The 13710-nt window shown below is 35.3% G+C and overlaps 1 protein-coding gene and 1 long non-coding RNA gene across 2 annotated transcripts; both read right to left on the bottom strand.

Moving 5' to 3' along the window:
- Positions 1-20: 20 nt before the first annotated feature.
- Positions 21-6550, bottom strand: LOC104213767 (NAC domain-containing protein 37-like). The gene is made up of 4 exons (XM_009763310.2): positions 6500-6550; positions 3857-4033; positions 3077-3348; positions 21-769 (listed from the first exon to the last, which is right to left on the bottom strand). The coding sequence occupies exons 2-4, from the start codon at positions 4026-4028 to the stop codon at positions 170-172; spliced, it is 1044 nt and encodes a 347-aa protein (XP_009761612.1). The 5' UTR covers positions 4029-4033; positions 6500-6550; the 3' UTR covers positions 21-169.
- Positions 6551-7896: 1346 nt separating this feature from the next.
- Positions 7897-12749, bottom strand: LOC104213766 (uncharacterized). The gene is made up of 3 exons (XR_707751.2): positions 12607-12749; positions 11076-11621; positions 7897-10708 (listed from the first exon to the last, which is right to left on the bottom strand). It is a non-coding gene; the product is annotated as an uncharacterized lncRNA (long non-coding RNA).
- Between the last annotated feature and the right edge of the window lie 961 nt (positions 12750-13710).

Here is a 13710-nt window from a genome sequence, read left to right as displayed (position 1 = left end):
AAAAAAAAAATTCACAATCATACTGCACACTTCAATAATGATGAAGTGATTCTTTTCACTCATTACAAAAACAATATGTTTACGCAATAATACATATGTATAATATTCTCAACGGCTAGCTATTATTCCTTGGACATTTCTTCCTCCTCTCTTTCTTCTTAATTCCTCCTCATTTATCAAATATGCAAATGCCAATATCACGGTTAGAAGTTGAACTCAGCAAGTCATCCAACTTAGGTCCTTCTTCTCTTCCACTCTGTAATAACAGCATTCCCAAATCCGAACCATTGTGAGGTTCATAGCTCGAAACACCGTCGTCATCATGGCTCAACTGATAAGCAACAAACTTGTCGAGTGCCCTCCAGTCCGTTACTCTATCCTTGACATTCTTATTTATCTTACTCCTTTTCGTTATCTGCTGATCATCTTCGTCGCGGTTATTCTCAGAGACAAGTGACATGGAACTAGGCCTTTTCATGAGTGGCAGAGAAGGGCTTTCTAGCTGTGGAAGCTGAACAAACTGGTCTGAATGTAAAAAGTTGAAACTACTATTGTTATTGGCTTCTATTTCTTGCTTGCATAGTAAATTCTGGCTCATGAAATTTCCAGTAGGAGGCTGTCTTGGGATATACTCAAGGGGATCCACAATAGAGCTGACTCCACTTGATTCTTCATAAAAATAATTTGATTCCCATCCTTCCTCATTATTGATCTTTGCTTGGCCTGTGTTTCTCTTCTTAAATGCTCGGCAAACCACCCAACCTTCTTCCTGCAAAAATTGAACTAAAGTTAGTTAATCCTTCGTTTCATTTTACATGATGGTGTTTGTCTGAATATTGAGTTTAAATAAAAAACGAAGACTTTTGACGCAAAAGTTAAAGTGTTGCACATACAAAAAATGCCTCTTTTTTGTCATGATAAACATGTAAGAGAGTGTCATTAGGGTAAAATTATATGAATGTTATAATTAACTAGTTTCCAAATATATATAATTTTTGAACATACTAAAAAGAAAGAGTATGATTACACAAAATGAAATGGACAAGATAATTTACTTTGTAATGACAGCTCATCCAATTATTTTCACTTTTACTACTCCCTCCGTTCCAATTTATGTGAACCTATTTCCTTTCTAGTCCGTGTCAAAAAGAATGACCACTTTCCCTATTTGGAAACAATTTACCTTTATGCAATGATTTATAGCCACACAAAATATATGTGCTTCATTTTACACCACAAATTCAAAAGTCTTCTCTCTTTTCTTAAATTTCGTGCCCAGTCAAATGGGTTCACATCAATTGAAACGGAGGGAGTATTTCTTTTTGACTTGGTGAAGAAACTTCATCTTCATAAAGTGCGTGTACATTTGGAAAAAAGAACGCGCTTTTATTTTCGTCTTTTCTGTTCTTAGTTTTGTTGGAGTGCATGCTTCTTTTGATTATGTAGTAAAGGAAGAAAGGAATAGTCAAATGTAGGTAGGGGTCTCAATGGATATTCGAAAATATGGGTTAAGTTGGGCGGGTTGGGTTATGACCCATTCTTTAGCTCATTTTGACCTAACTCATCTTAGCCCAAGCACAGTTTAGACTGGGATGGGCAATAACTCATTTATTGATCTAACACATCTTGACCAACCCAAATTCAGTCCAACCCGCCCATTCGGCCCCTAATCAAATGGAATGTAGGAGAGAGGAGAACTGTAATTTCTCTCTTTGAAGGTTGAATGGTTAAAAGCTCAACGATCGACCACGTACTATGAACTTCAAAGAAAGTCAGAACTAATTGAATTCCTAGGGTGGAATAAAGAGCCTTTGATAAATAGATAGTAGTAATAACGGAGTAGTTAATTAACCAAAAATTCAAACTTTATGAAATTACTTTTAGTTAGAAGTGTTTAAGTTATATATATATTTTACATATTTTTTTACAAAAATTAATGTAATTTAACTTGTTGTAACATATTACAATATCTACTTTATTGTTAGGTTATATAAGAACATGTTAGTTATAGTAGACCATCACTTTTTGTTGTTGCAAGTAACTTAAACATGATGATGTAAAAATATACCGGTATACATCATTATTGCACATAAATTAAACTCTAATAATACATAAGATCCAAGTTGATTTATGCAATTATTTTTGGAGAATTATAAAATATTTTTTTTAGCTTTTCACTTGGTGTCATGTATTTATACTGGGATCCAATTAAATCTGGATTTGCGTTGAAAAATTTCACATTAGAAAATGAATCGCTCCTAACAAAGATGATTTCATACTCTAGATAAGAATGAAGAAGTATGTGGTATCTCTCTCCTTTGACATAGAAAGTGTGTAAAAAAGGAAATATGGTTTTTTTTTCGCACCAAATATGGTTTATACCTTTACGAGACTAGTCTGGTAGGGTTTTTACCTAAGATAATTAGTGTCATTGCTGTATTTTACTATTTCAGTGCATGACGTATTTAATAGCTATCGCTTTACTTTACTATTGCATCTATTGCATCTTTTTTTTGTATTATTTCTGTGGTGATACTAATATTCTTTGTTTTTGTCCTTTTGTTCTATTGAGCTGAGGGTCTTTCGGAAACAGCATTTCTACCCCTTCGGAGTAGGGGTAAATTCTGCGTACACGCTACCCTTCTCAGACCCCATTAGTAGGGTTGCTGTTGTTGTTTTCTTATGATATTTATTTTCCACTCACTGTGTATGGGTGCAGAGAAGGAGGAGCCCAGAGATGTTTTTATTATTCCGTCTATCCCATTTTTTTGTGACAGAGTTACTATTTGGAGAGTCATAGCAGTTTTTATTTTGTTTTGTTAATTATTACTATGGTTTATAGTACTTTTTACGTAGCTTCTAAATATATAAATCTTACTTTAGAAAAAACTTAAAGATTGATTTACGTCCGAATTAGCATCGAAAATTAGATAATTTGACCCTCGTAATTTGAATCCTCTCACATAAAGTAGGACGGAGGGAGTAGATGTTTTCAAAGATCAAGTTTAAATCTATAGTAAGTGAGATTTCTCAGAAAGGATTAATAAAAACTAAAATTGAAACTATATATACATGCCTGCGGAGGACTATTTTCTTCGGATTCGAGTCGATATTCATGCATGATCCAGTCAGATTTCTGGCCATTGGGTGCTCTTCCTCTATAAAACACCAGTGTTTTCCTCATCCCTATGAGTTGGGATTTATCGTACACTGCTTTGTCTCTTCCAGTAGCCTTCCAAAACCCTGCCAGGGTTGCCCTATTTGTTCTCGTCCCTGTCGGATACTTCTTATCTTTATGGCTGAAGAAATACCACTCGTTCTGTTCTTCATATCCGATCCGGCATTTATCTGCTCATTTCAATTACCATTGATTTAATTTTGACGATAAAATTTAAATGACAAGAAAAAAATCACTTAGATAAATAATAACTACATTAGGTAGAACCACAAATCTTTTGGGACATGTTTCAAAAGGGAATGCATTTTCGAGAAGACAAAGAGTAAACTGTCAAATCACCGCAGTAAAAAATCAGATAGTGGAACAAAACTAGCAGTGGATATCCATTCAGTTAGCTTAAAATGAACTCGTCGTTAGAAATTTGATACTTCCTCAACAATTATTTTTACTAGAATGTCAAACTGAGAGTATTATTTGGCGGAGTTGGACGGCTGTTCCGCTATTAAGAACTTCTTTATTCTCTTATAGTTAAATAAATACAACTGACAAAGACTATTAGGAATTTAGGATCTGGTCATACCAGAGTCACTGTTGTTTATTTAACTAAGCTTAAAAAAAAAAATTGTAAAATGTTCATGTGTCACAAGTTAGTTTGCAAGAAACCCTAATAAATCGTACCTTGAAGATCCCATGGCTCAATTCTGTAGAGATCAATATCTCTAATAACATCAAGATCAATCTTTTGGGCTGCAATTTTTTTTCTAAGATAGTATCCCACAAGCTCTTCATCCGTTGGATGAAACCGAAATCCTGGTGGAACACATGATGATGATTCATTTGTATCCATCATAACTCCTGTTTATTTACTCTGCATCAAATTCATCGCCAAGACTAGATCATTACAACTACATCTTCTTTACTTCATCATCTTTAAATCATAACCTAAGTAGTACCCACATATGTAAGATCGGTGAAAAGGTTAAAAAGTAAAGGGGATGATGTATCATGAACTCTACAAATGGAGAGGTGACAAATGTATTAACTCAGATATAATCATCACGCCATTTGGTGGTAAGCAACATTAAGTGTTTGTCTCTAGAAGTTTTTATTTATACAAATATGCGCGTGGTAATGTCCTTTTTACTTTCTTTTTTTTGTTGAGCTCTATTTGGGCGTGCAACATGCATGTTTTAATTTTAAAGTGAAGTTTAATTTTATACACAATAACATTGTAAATAAAATTACGTTATCAACTCATCTAAAAGATAACTACAAGTAACTCACCATAATAAGTGAAACAAGTAATATGATATGCATGTTGTGACAGATTAAATTATACTGACGGTGTAGAGAATAAGTTAAAATTTTAAAACTAGTGGTGGGGCTAAAGAGGAAGAGATTGAAAAGGAAAGAAAAACCAAATGATGAGGCTTTGCTATTGAGGAAAACCAAGGGGAAGAGTCAGCCGCTAGACCCTAATACTCTTGTGATTTGAAAGTATGAATAGAATTGAAGAAACGAGATGTAAAAGCTTGAGCTAATGATGATGTCTTGTGTGGTGTGAATGTACATAAATGATGCATGTAGAACGGACCCTTCACCACGATATTATAAACAAATACACTGTTATATCATACACGCCCCCACAAAATGGTCCTTCAATTCCAAGATCATTTAAAAATACAAGAAGGTGAAATTAAATTGCTTAGTTTAAGATTAAAAGGAAATTGATTAGTGTTTCTTTTCGGGGTCGACAGTAAGAGGACAAAAAAAAAAAGAGAAAGAGAGAGAGAGAGATAGAGAAGCCCTAGAAGCTGAATACTTTGTGGAAAATAGTCAAAAGAGTTTGTTGTCTGGTTTGCCCTAAAGAAGGTTGAGATTTGAGAGGGCAACAGGACAGCGGGGTCTGGGGGTGTGGGATCGAGGATGACATTTATTCTCATCTAAAAAATTACTATATGATCACTCAAAAAGATATTTATAGGTAACTAGTCAGAAAAAATAGAAGTAATAATCTATAAATAAAATATATTACCTGCTATAATAGGTTCAAATATAGTACTTTACCAATTAACAGTGAAAGAACGTTTTATGCCTCAAGGGTCGTTTAGTACTAGGGATAAGGATAATAATCCGGAGTAAAATTTGGATGTATTTATTCCATGTTTGATTATAGGTATTACCTAATTTGAGAATAAACTTTACACAAATGATGAAATTAGCAATTCCATATAAACGATGGGATAACTAACCCTATGAGATATCTCACCCATGCAATATCCTCTTTATCTCACCATTGTAGATAATAACGTGCTCCCTCTGTTTCAATTTAGATTACGCACTTTTCTTATTAGTTCGTTTAAAAAAGAATGACACATTTTTATATTTGAAAATAATTCAATTTTAAACTTTTTATTTTACTCATTTTACCGCTAATGAGACTTTTATAATCTCACAAATATTATGCCCCTACAAAACTTTTACCTCTTAAACTTTTAAAACCACAAATTTCAAAATTCTTCGTTTTTTCGGCAGGCACGCGTTGGTTTGAAAGAGGAAAGGGTGAAGGAGGCAAAAAGAAGTAAGTGCAGGGTTTTATGGGATCAAGCTCGGCAAAAAAGGAAACCAAAGAAACGGAATTTGGGAAAGGAATATATGGGGGTTGGGTGGCTTTGGGTGTCATTCCACAGATATGGACTTATCTGAACGAGTTGTCTACTTGTCTTGAATAAACTCGACATCTCTCTGACTCGTCATTTATCGAATTGGTGCGTAATGCTCATCGATCAGGACCACTGGCACTCCTTTCATCAAAACATAAAAACAGTATGCTCTAAAGAAAAATGCACTTTTCTTATTACTCTACTATTCTATTTATCTTCCCTCCTTAGAGGTTCACGCTGAATTCAATTAGATATTACTAGTCTTGAACTTTACGCCCTATGAAACTCCCAATTTCTTCTGCATAATTATGAGCCGTGCTAAAATAACTCATTCTCGCACATACACGCATAGACACAATCTGGAGGGAAATATAATACTTCTCCAAGGTCTGTTGCATTTGTTTCTTTCCCCTTCGTGAATTCAGAACTAGAAGCAGTAGGTTTTGAGTTAAGAAGTGAGTTCTGAAATTTGTTTATATATATGAATTCCACCGAGAGGTGAATATGCACTTAATCCGCCAACGTACCTCTCCAAGGCAAATAGGCAAATGGAAGATTCATCGCTTTGAATGGAAGACAAGGGTTCTCTAGATTACTAAGAGTATACATATACCTAACATTCTCTTGCATGTAATGTAACAATAGTGTAAAAGCTTACCTGTTCTTTCTTTGGTTGATTGTAGCGATTGGCTAGAGGTTAAGAGAAGAAAAGAAGAGAACTGAAATGGAGGAGAGAGAGAAGCAAGATAGTTGGGATTGAGAGAAGTATTATAAAGGTAAAGGAGAAGGTGGGAGGGATAGGACCGCTTAATTGCACATGGCTCCATGCTTGTCCCCATTGCCTAGCTTCCTATAGAAATCTTTCTTCTTTTTTTTCCTCACCCGATATTAGGTATTTATTTTGCGCACGATTAATTTAAATTTAGGGTATGTAAAGCCCATTGAAGAGGAAGTGCTCAAATGATAGGTTATAATTGTGTATTTTAGTCGCTTAATTATTACACTCTAATTTATTGCACTTTAATTGAGTTTGAGCTTTAATCGCTACTGTTTTACACTAAATATGTGTTTTATGCCTTGTAGGAGTGATTCCGAGCTATGTAGATATTATGGAATTAATTCAAGTGATTTGGAGCTTTGAAATCTAAGTAAAAGCCCAAGGAATCAAGTCGGGATCGTGTTCGGGGATCAATGGATGATAGTTAAGAATGAAACGGAGAATCGAGCGGGCATACAGCACATTGTCTAGTAAAATACACATAACTTTACGCTCAGAACTCCTTGGGCACCACAATATATCGTTGGAAAGCTATTCGAAAGGGCTATAACTTTTATTTTTTGAATTTTTGCGAATTCCCATTACCACGCTGCAGTAATGCAATTTCATGCTCCTACCATAATATTTTCCATGCCTAGAGTTTGAAATGAAAACCTCCAGTTTAGTGTTGAGGAATTGATTCTATTGTCTATCCTACTACAATCCTGATGAAGAAACCCTTCTTTTAATCAGATCTATTAATTTTGATTTGCATCTAATAAGGTCTTAAGGAGGTAAAACGCTCCCTTTTGAATAATTATTCATTTTTCAAGCTCAAGCTAAAAATATTGAGTTAAGAACCAAAATATAGTAACCATCTCACAACATTCCTCAGTGACGCCTATATTAGAATCACAATTGGATTGAAGTATGAAAAAGAGAAATACGGGGGGAGAGAACATGTGAGCAAAGAGAGAAAATTTGGTAAAAAATGAAGGACCAGGTTCCAATTTGGAACCTTCTCTCTATTATATACAAGACCCAACCAACACGGGTCAAACTGAAGAATCCGAATATGGGTACAAAAATGAGATTATAAATCATCACATGCCCAACATAAAAATAAATACATGTACTACTACAAAACTAGGACTACCTACAAAATATCAAGTCCAATACACCCCCTCAAGTTGGAAGGTGGTTGGAAAGCCCTAACTTGCTAAGGATTGTTCTATGTCGTGCATCAGGCACGAGACTTCGTAAGCATATCAGCGAGCTGGGACTTGCTAGGAACAAAAGAAAGAGAAATTAAACCATCTTCAAGTTTCTCGCATATAAAATTACATTACAATTCAATGTGTTTGGTGCGCTCATGAAACACTGAATTCTTGGATATGTATATGGACGATTGACAACTACAATGAAGAGGAATAGGCACAAGCAAGGCAAGGATAATTCAGAGAGTAGACGAGTCAACCAAGAAAGTTCAGCCACCACACGTCTCATAGATCTATATTCCGCTCCAACAGAAGAGATGAACAATGTATGATGCTTCTTGGACTTCCAAACAAGCAAAGAAGACCCAAGCATAACCAAGTACCCACTAACCGATTTTCGGGAATTAGCGCAAGCATCCCAATCAGAATCACAGTAAGCTTGGAGAGTAAAATCAAAATCTGCACTCATAAACAAACCTTGACTCAAAGCACCTTTAACATACTTTAAAACATGAAAAGTAGCAGCCATATGAGAAACAGTGGAAGCATGTATAAATTGGCTCAAATGATGAATCGATAAGGCCAAATCAGGTCTAGTGTTAGTCAAAAAAATAACTTTCCAACAAGTTTCGTGTAGGTAGTAGGATCAGATAAGCGCTCCCCTTCAGTAGCTTTGAGTTTCAAATTTACATCCAATGGACTAACAACAGGAGTCCACTCCAAACATTCAAATCAGTCAAGACATCCATGGCAAACTTCCTTTGACACATAATGACACCGGCAGCTTCAATAAAATTCTCGAGTCCCAAAAAATAATACCAATGGCCTAAACCCTTGATTCGAAATTGATTGTCTAAGAATAGCTTCAGGGAGGAGATCTCCCCTTCATCATTTCCGCTCAACAAAATATCATCAGGGTGTACAACAACAATAATAACTAAAGTACTAGAACACTTAAGAAATAATGAATAATCATTCTTAGAAACAGTGTAACCCCTAGAAATAAGAGAATCACTTAACTTTGAATACCATTGTTTAGAGTCTTTTTTTAAATCATACAAAGATTTTTTAAGTTACAAACCATATTAGAATTGTCTACAACCATCCCTTGGGAATGCGTATGTACATCTCCTCATTTAACTTTCCATGTAAAAATGAGTTGTTAATATCCAATTGGAACATACTCCACCCTTTCTTTACTGCAACTGCAATTATACTCCTAATGGTAGTCATTTTTACCGCATGAGACAATGTTTCAGTATAGTCAATGCCCTCTTGTTGGGTATCCCCTCTTACTACTAATCATGCCTTAAATCTTTCAATGCTACCATCAGCCTTATATTTGATTTACAAACTCATCCATTCTCAATAGGTTTCATATCTGAACGCAAGGGCACTATTTCCCAGGTGTTATTAGCCTCAAGGGCCTTGAACTCTTTCAACATAGCTTCCTGCCAAGCAGGATGCAATGCAGCCTGCTGAAAAGTTATAGGCTCTACATTATCTATAGTTCTGAGAAGTTTTTGATTGTCAGATTTTAAACTACTAAAGCATACAGATTTGGGAAGAACATAAAGAGCAGTTAAAGTAGGTATAGATGGGGGAGAAGAAGATGCAGAGCCACACATATAATCTTGCAAGTAAGTATGAGGTTGATGATGTCTAATTGGATATCTCTGAGAGATACACAAATAGAAGAATGAGAGGAGTCAAAAGTATCTATGGAAGTAGGATCAGTGGAAGGTATTTTGGGAGGGTGAGAAGGAGATTGGGTAATCAGTGTATTGTGGCATGGTTCAGGAATACAACTGGAATCAACTATACCAATTGAATCGAGAAAAAGAGTATAAGTAGGAGAAGAATCTAAAGAATAAGGAAAGATATTTTCATGAAATATCACATCTCTAGAAACCAATATCTTGTTATTTGAAAGTTGCATCAGCTTGTATGTCTTTTTACCAGGTAGATATCCAAGGAAAATATATGAAGTAGATCTAGGAGAAAATTTATTCCTCAAGGGTTTAGGGACTGTAACATAACATAAACATTCGAAACTTTTCAAATGAACATAGGAAGGTTTAACACCATGTAAGACTTCATAAGGTGTCTTACTGGACTGAAGAGCTGGAAATCTATTAATCAAGTAAGTTGTTGTGAGTATACAATCACCCAAGAAGTTAGTTGGAAGTTTGGACTGAAAAAGCAAAGCTATTGCTATTTCCAGCAAGTGTTTATGTTTCTTTTCTACAATTCCATTTTTTTGAGGGGTATAATGGCAGAAAGTTTAGAGTAAGATTCTTTTGGATTGAAAAAATTGAGTGGCTTCAATACTATAACCAAGTTCTAAGGCATTACCGGATCTAATACATTTAACTTCCACATTAAATTGTGTATTTACCATGGACAGAAAAGATTTAAGAACAGAAAAGGCATTTTCTTTGTGACTCAAAAGATGTGTCCAAGTATATCTACTGCAATCATCCACTAGAGTTAGGAAATATTTGCAATTACTAGAAGTTGCAGTATGACATGGCCCCACGTGTCAACATGTACTAGATCAAACAAGTGTGTAGAATGACATTCACTAGAAGAAAAGGGAAGCCTCTGTTATCTAGAAAGTGGACATACTCCACACAAGAAAGGTTATCTAGTACAAGAAGGAAGAGTGACAGAGGTAATATTCTGCAACTTACTAATTAAAAGGAAGATATTCCAACCTGTTGCGCGACAAACTATGAGACTTATTCACACTCACTGTATTTACAGAAACAAGACTAGATAAAAAAATTCTAGGAACTAAAGATGTATCTGTAGTCTTGTAGGAGCTGGAATTGAGTAGATACAGCCCATCTACCTCTCTACCAAGCTCCAATGGACTCTTCATAGAAGGGCCCTATAAATGACAGGAAAACTGTGAAAAAAGGAGTAAGGAAGGATCAAGGAGTAATCTGTACAAAATAAGGTTATATTTAAAAGTAGAGACAAAAAGTACTGTGGAAAAAGTAATGAATGAATTAAGCTCAATAAACCAATACATGTTACTTTAACTTTATAACTATTTGGTAGGGTAACAAGATAAGGAGTAGATAAGGTTGTGATGGTTTTGAATAAATACTTGTTAAAAGTCGTATGATCTGCTACCCCAGAGTCAAAAATCTAAGAATCAGGAGTCAAAACAGAACTAAGACAAGAACAATTAGCATAATTTTTAAGACAAGAGCATGAAAATATGCTTTTAAGGCAGGGGCATGCAAATATACCTCAAAAATTAGCAGTAGTAGGAATGTACTGAGATTGGTTATGTTATACAACTTGTACATTCTGAAGTAGACTCATCAGCTACTTGTACTGCTCATGGGTTGTGGTGGCAGAAGTGGCTTGACATGGAGTAGAGAAGTCATGAGAACACTCAGTTTTAGCTTCTGCGGATGGCTGCACATTTGCATAAACATTTACTATGACCCTTCTATTTTTATTACTAGATCAAAAGTTGAAATTCTGTGGGAAACCACTCAATTTATAACATTTGTCAATAGTGTGCCCATTTTCTTACAATAGTTGCAGAATTGTCTTTTAGGATCAGAAACTCATCTATGGTTGTTGAAGTTGTACTTTTGATCATACAAGTTAGGTGGATGTGATATGGGATTTTGACTTTGACTTTGAGAGGAACCCACTGAGAAAGATGGTATCTGGCTGAAAATGAGGGACATTTTGGATACCTCTTTGTTTCTGGTCTTGCATAACCGGAGAATAAGCTTTATTGACTTCAAGAAGAGGTTCCATCATGAGTATATATATTTCCCCTAGCATTGTTAAAAACCCCATTTAGTCCTATTAGAAATGCATAAACTTCTGATTTTGTTCATTTTTTATCATCTTATGCATACCCTCACAACTGCACTAATAAAAACAATAAGAATCAAAACTAAGAGACTCTATTTGTTCTCAAAGTCTCTTCACTTTGTTGAAATACCTAGCCACATCAGATGATCATTGAGATACAAACTCAAATCTTTCTAGACCCTATACTTCGAACCCCATCAGATTGACCATATCGCTAGTTCAACTCATCCCATATACCATTAGCAGTTTTAGAGTATATAACACTTTAGGACATATCGGGATCAAGAGAATTAAGGATCCAGCTTATAACTATGTTATTACACTATTCTGAATGTTCGTATAAAGGGGAATCAAGAGAAGGTTAGGTATAAGTTCCATTAATAAAACCTATTTTTTTAGCGGACAAAGCTATGATAATTCCTCTCCTCCAGGCTCAAAGTAAGTTCCGTTGAATTGCATAGCCACAAGTACTACGCTTGGGTTGTTAGAAGGACTTAGATAAAAAGGATGAGAAATAGAGAGAGAAGGGGGGTAATTCTTCTAATTTAGTACCAGTACTAGAGGCATCGCCAGGCTCAACATCAGATCCCATTGTGTAAAGTATTTCTACCAAGAAACACCAGATACACACCAAACACACACCCGCAATGACAACACAGAAGATATACTGACACTATAAGCAATTGACAAAATCTTACGAGTAATGGAGAGAAAACATCTAAACAAAAGAGAACTAGTGCACTGAACTATCAAATCTGGTAGAATCTCCAGCACCCGAAAATCACCAACAATAACAAATTGATAATGAACTCTACTAGAAATTAGGAATCTCGATGGAAAAATGCTCAATTCTATTCAAAACTCCATTAAATTTCTCAATTTGCAATAGAAAATAAAAAAAATAGGGTTTGTCGAATTAAGAATTCATCATGAAGGGAAATTCACCATGAAAATCAAAGCAATAGGTCATCCAAACTTTGATTCTAATAAGTGGGGATTTTGCCTACTTATTAGCACCTTTTTGCTTTTGTTTTAGTTCGAACGTATTGATTTATGTTCCCGAAACTAATAAAATTGCTTAAATTGCAAGAATATTGGAAGTTTGGTCTCCCATAATGAAACTCCAAAACGAGCTTTCTGAATCACAAGGCAATAAAGGGCACAAAAGCAAAGAAGTGTCGTCCGCAGAAGAAAGTGCGGACCGTAGAACTCCACCTGCGACCGCAAACCAAGTAAAAGCACCCAACAGAACTTTGGCAGATCTGCGGACCGCACATGAATTGTGCAGCTGCAGAACATGGCTTTCACTAACAAATTCAAAGTTCAGAGAGTGTACAAAAAGACCAAGTCCTGACGCCTTGCTGAAGTGCAGACAACACAAGAATTGTTCGGCTGCAGAAGATATTTCACAGCTGCCATCCAGAAATGTGCCGTTGTAGAGTCCCATCTCCTACCAATTGAAGAAATCTACGGACCCTATATGGAATTGTGCGGACGCAGAACCTCCAGAGGGGAATTTTTGTGAGCGAATTTTGGATCATTATGACTAGACGAGTTTCACAATTTTAGGTCAAGTTTTGAAGTTTGAGCTGCTGTAGCCGTTACCGTTTGCCATTTTAGGAAGTTTTTGATTATTTTAGTGTTTAAATATTATATTTTATAATTTTAATCTTTAATTATGAGTTTAATTAGCTTTTCTTTTTTATTTTTTTCAATTCCCATTATAAGTGGCTAGATTCTTACTAGGGTTGTGAGCCAACCCGAGTGTGTAAAGCTTATGGGTATTTAATTTAATGCTTGTTTATGATTGGGTGTTGATTATTTATCTTAGTTCATGATTCAATCTTAGAATTAATGGTTGCAAATATTGATTCATGCCTTTTTGACTTAGTCTCTACTTGAAAAAGAGTAACCTAGTCTAGAATAACTTGGCTAACAAAAAATTGGGCTGATTGGGAGTTTGATTAGCCTAATTAAAGGGTTCATACCAGAGATAGTAAGAACTCGATTTGAGCTCATATCAACTACTTTGTTTGATACCCATTTGGC

The sequence above is a fragment of the Nicotiana sylvestris genome, chromosome 2 (genome assembly GCF_000393655.2).
Source record: "Nicotiana sylvestris chromosome 2, ASM39365v2, whole genome shotgun sequence".
In the NCBI taxonomy this organism is placed as follows: Eukaryota; Viridiplantae; Streptophyta; class Magnoliopsida; order Solanales; family Solanaceae; genus Nicotiana; species Nicotiana sylvestris.
The sequence above is the reverse complement of the archived record's forward strand: the minus strand, read 5'-3'. Positions and strand labels throughout refer to the sequence as shown.

Bases quoted from the DNA above. Each gene is read 5' to 3' on its own strand.
- LOC104213767 (XM_009763310.2), bottom strand. From the start codon at position 4,028: ATGATGGATACAAATGAATCATCATCATGTGTTCCACCAGGATTTCGG. The intron at 3,349-3,856 runs GTACGATTTATT...TGAAATGAGCAG, and splicing joins TGAGCCATGGGATCTTCAAG to ATAAATGCCGGATCGGATAT. The intron at 770-3,076 runs GCATGTATATAT...CAATTTTTGCAG, and splicing joins AAGAAAATAGTCCTCCGCAG to GAAGAAGGTTGGGTGGTTTG.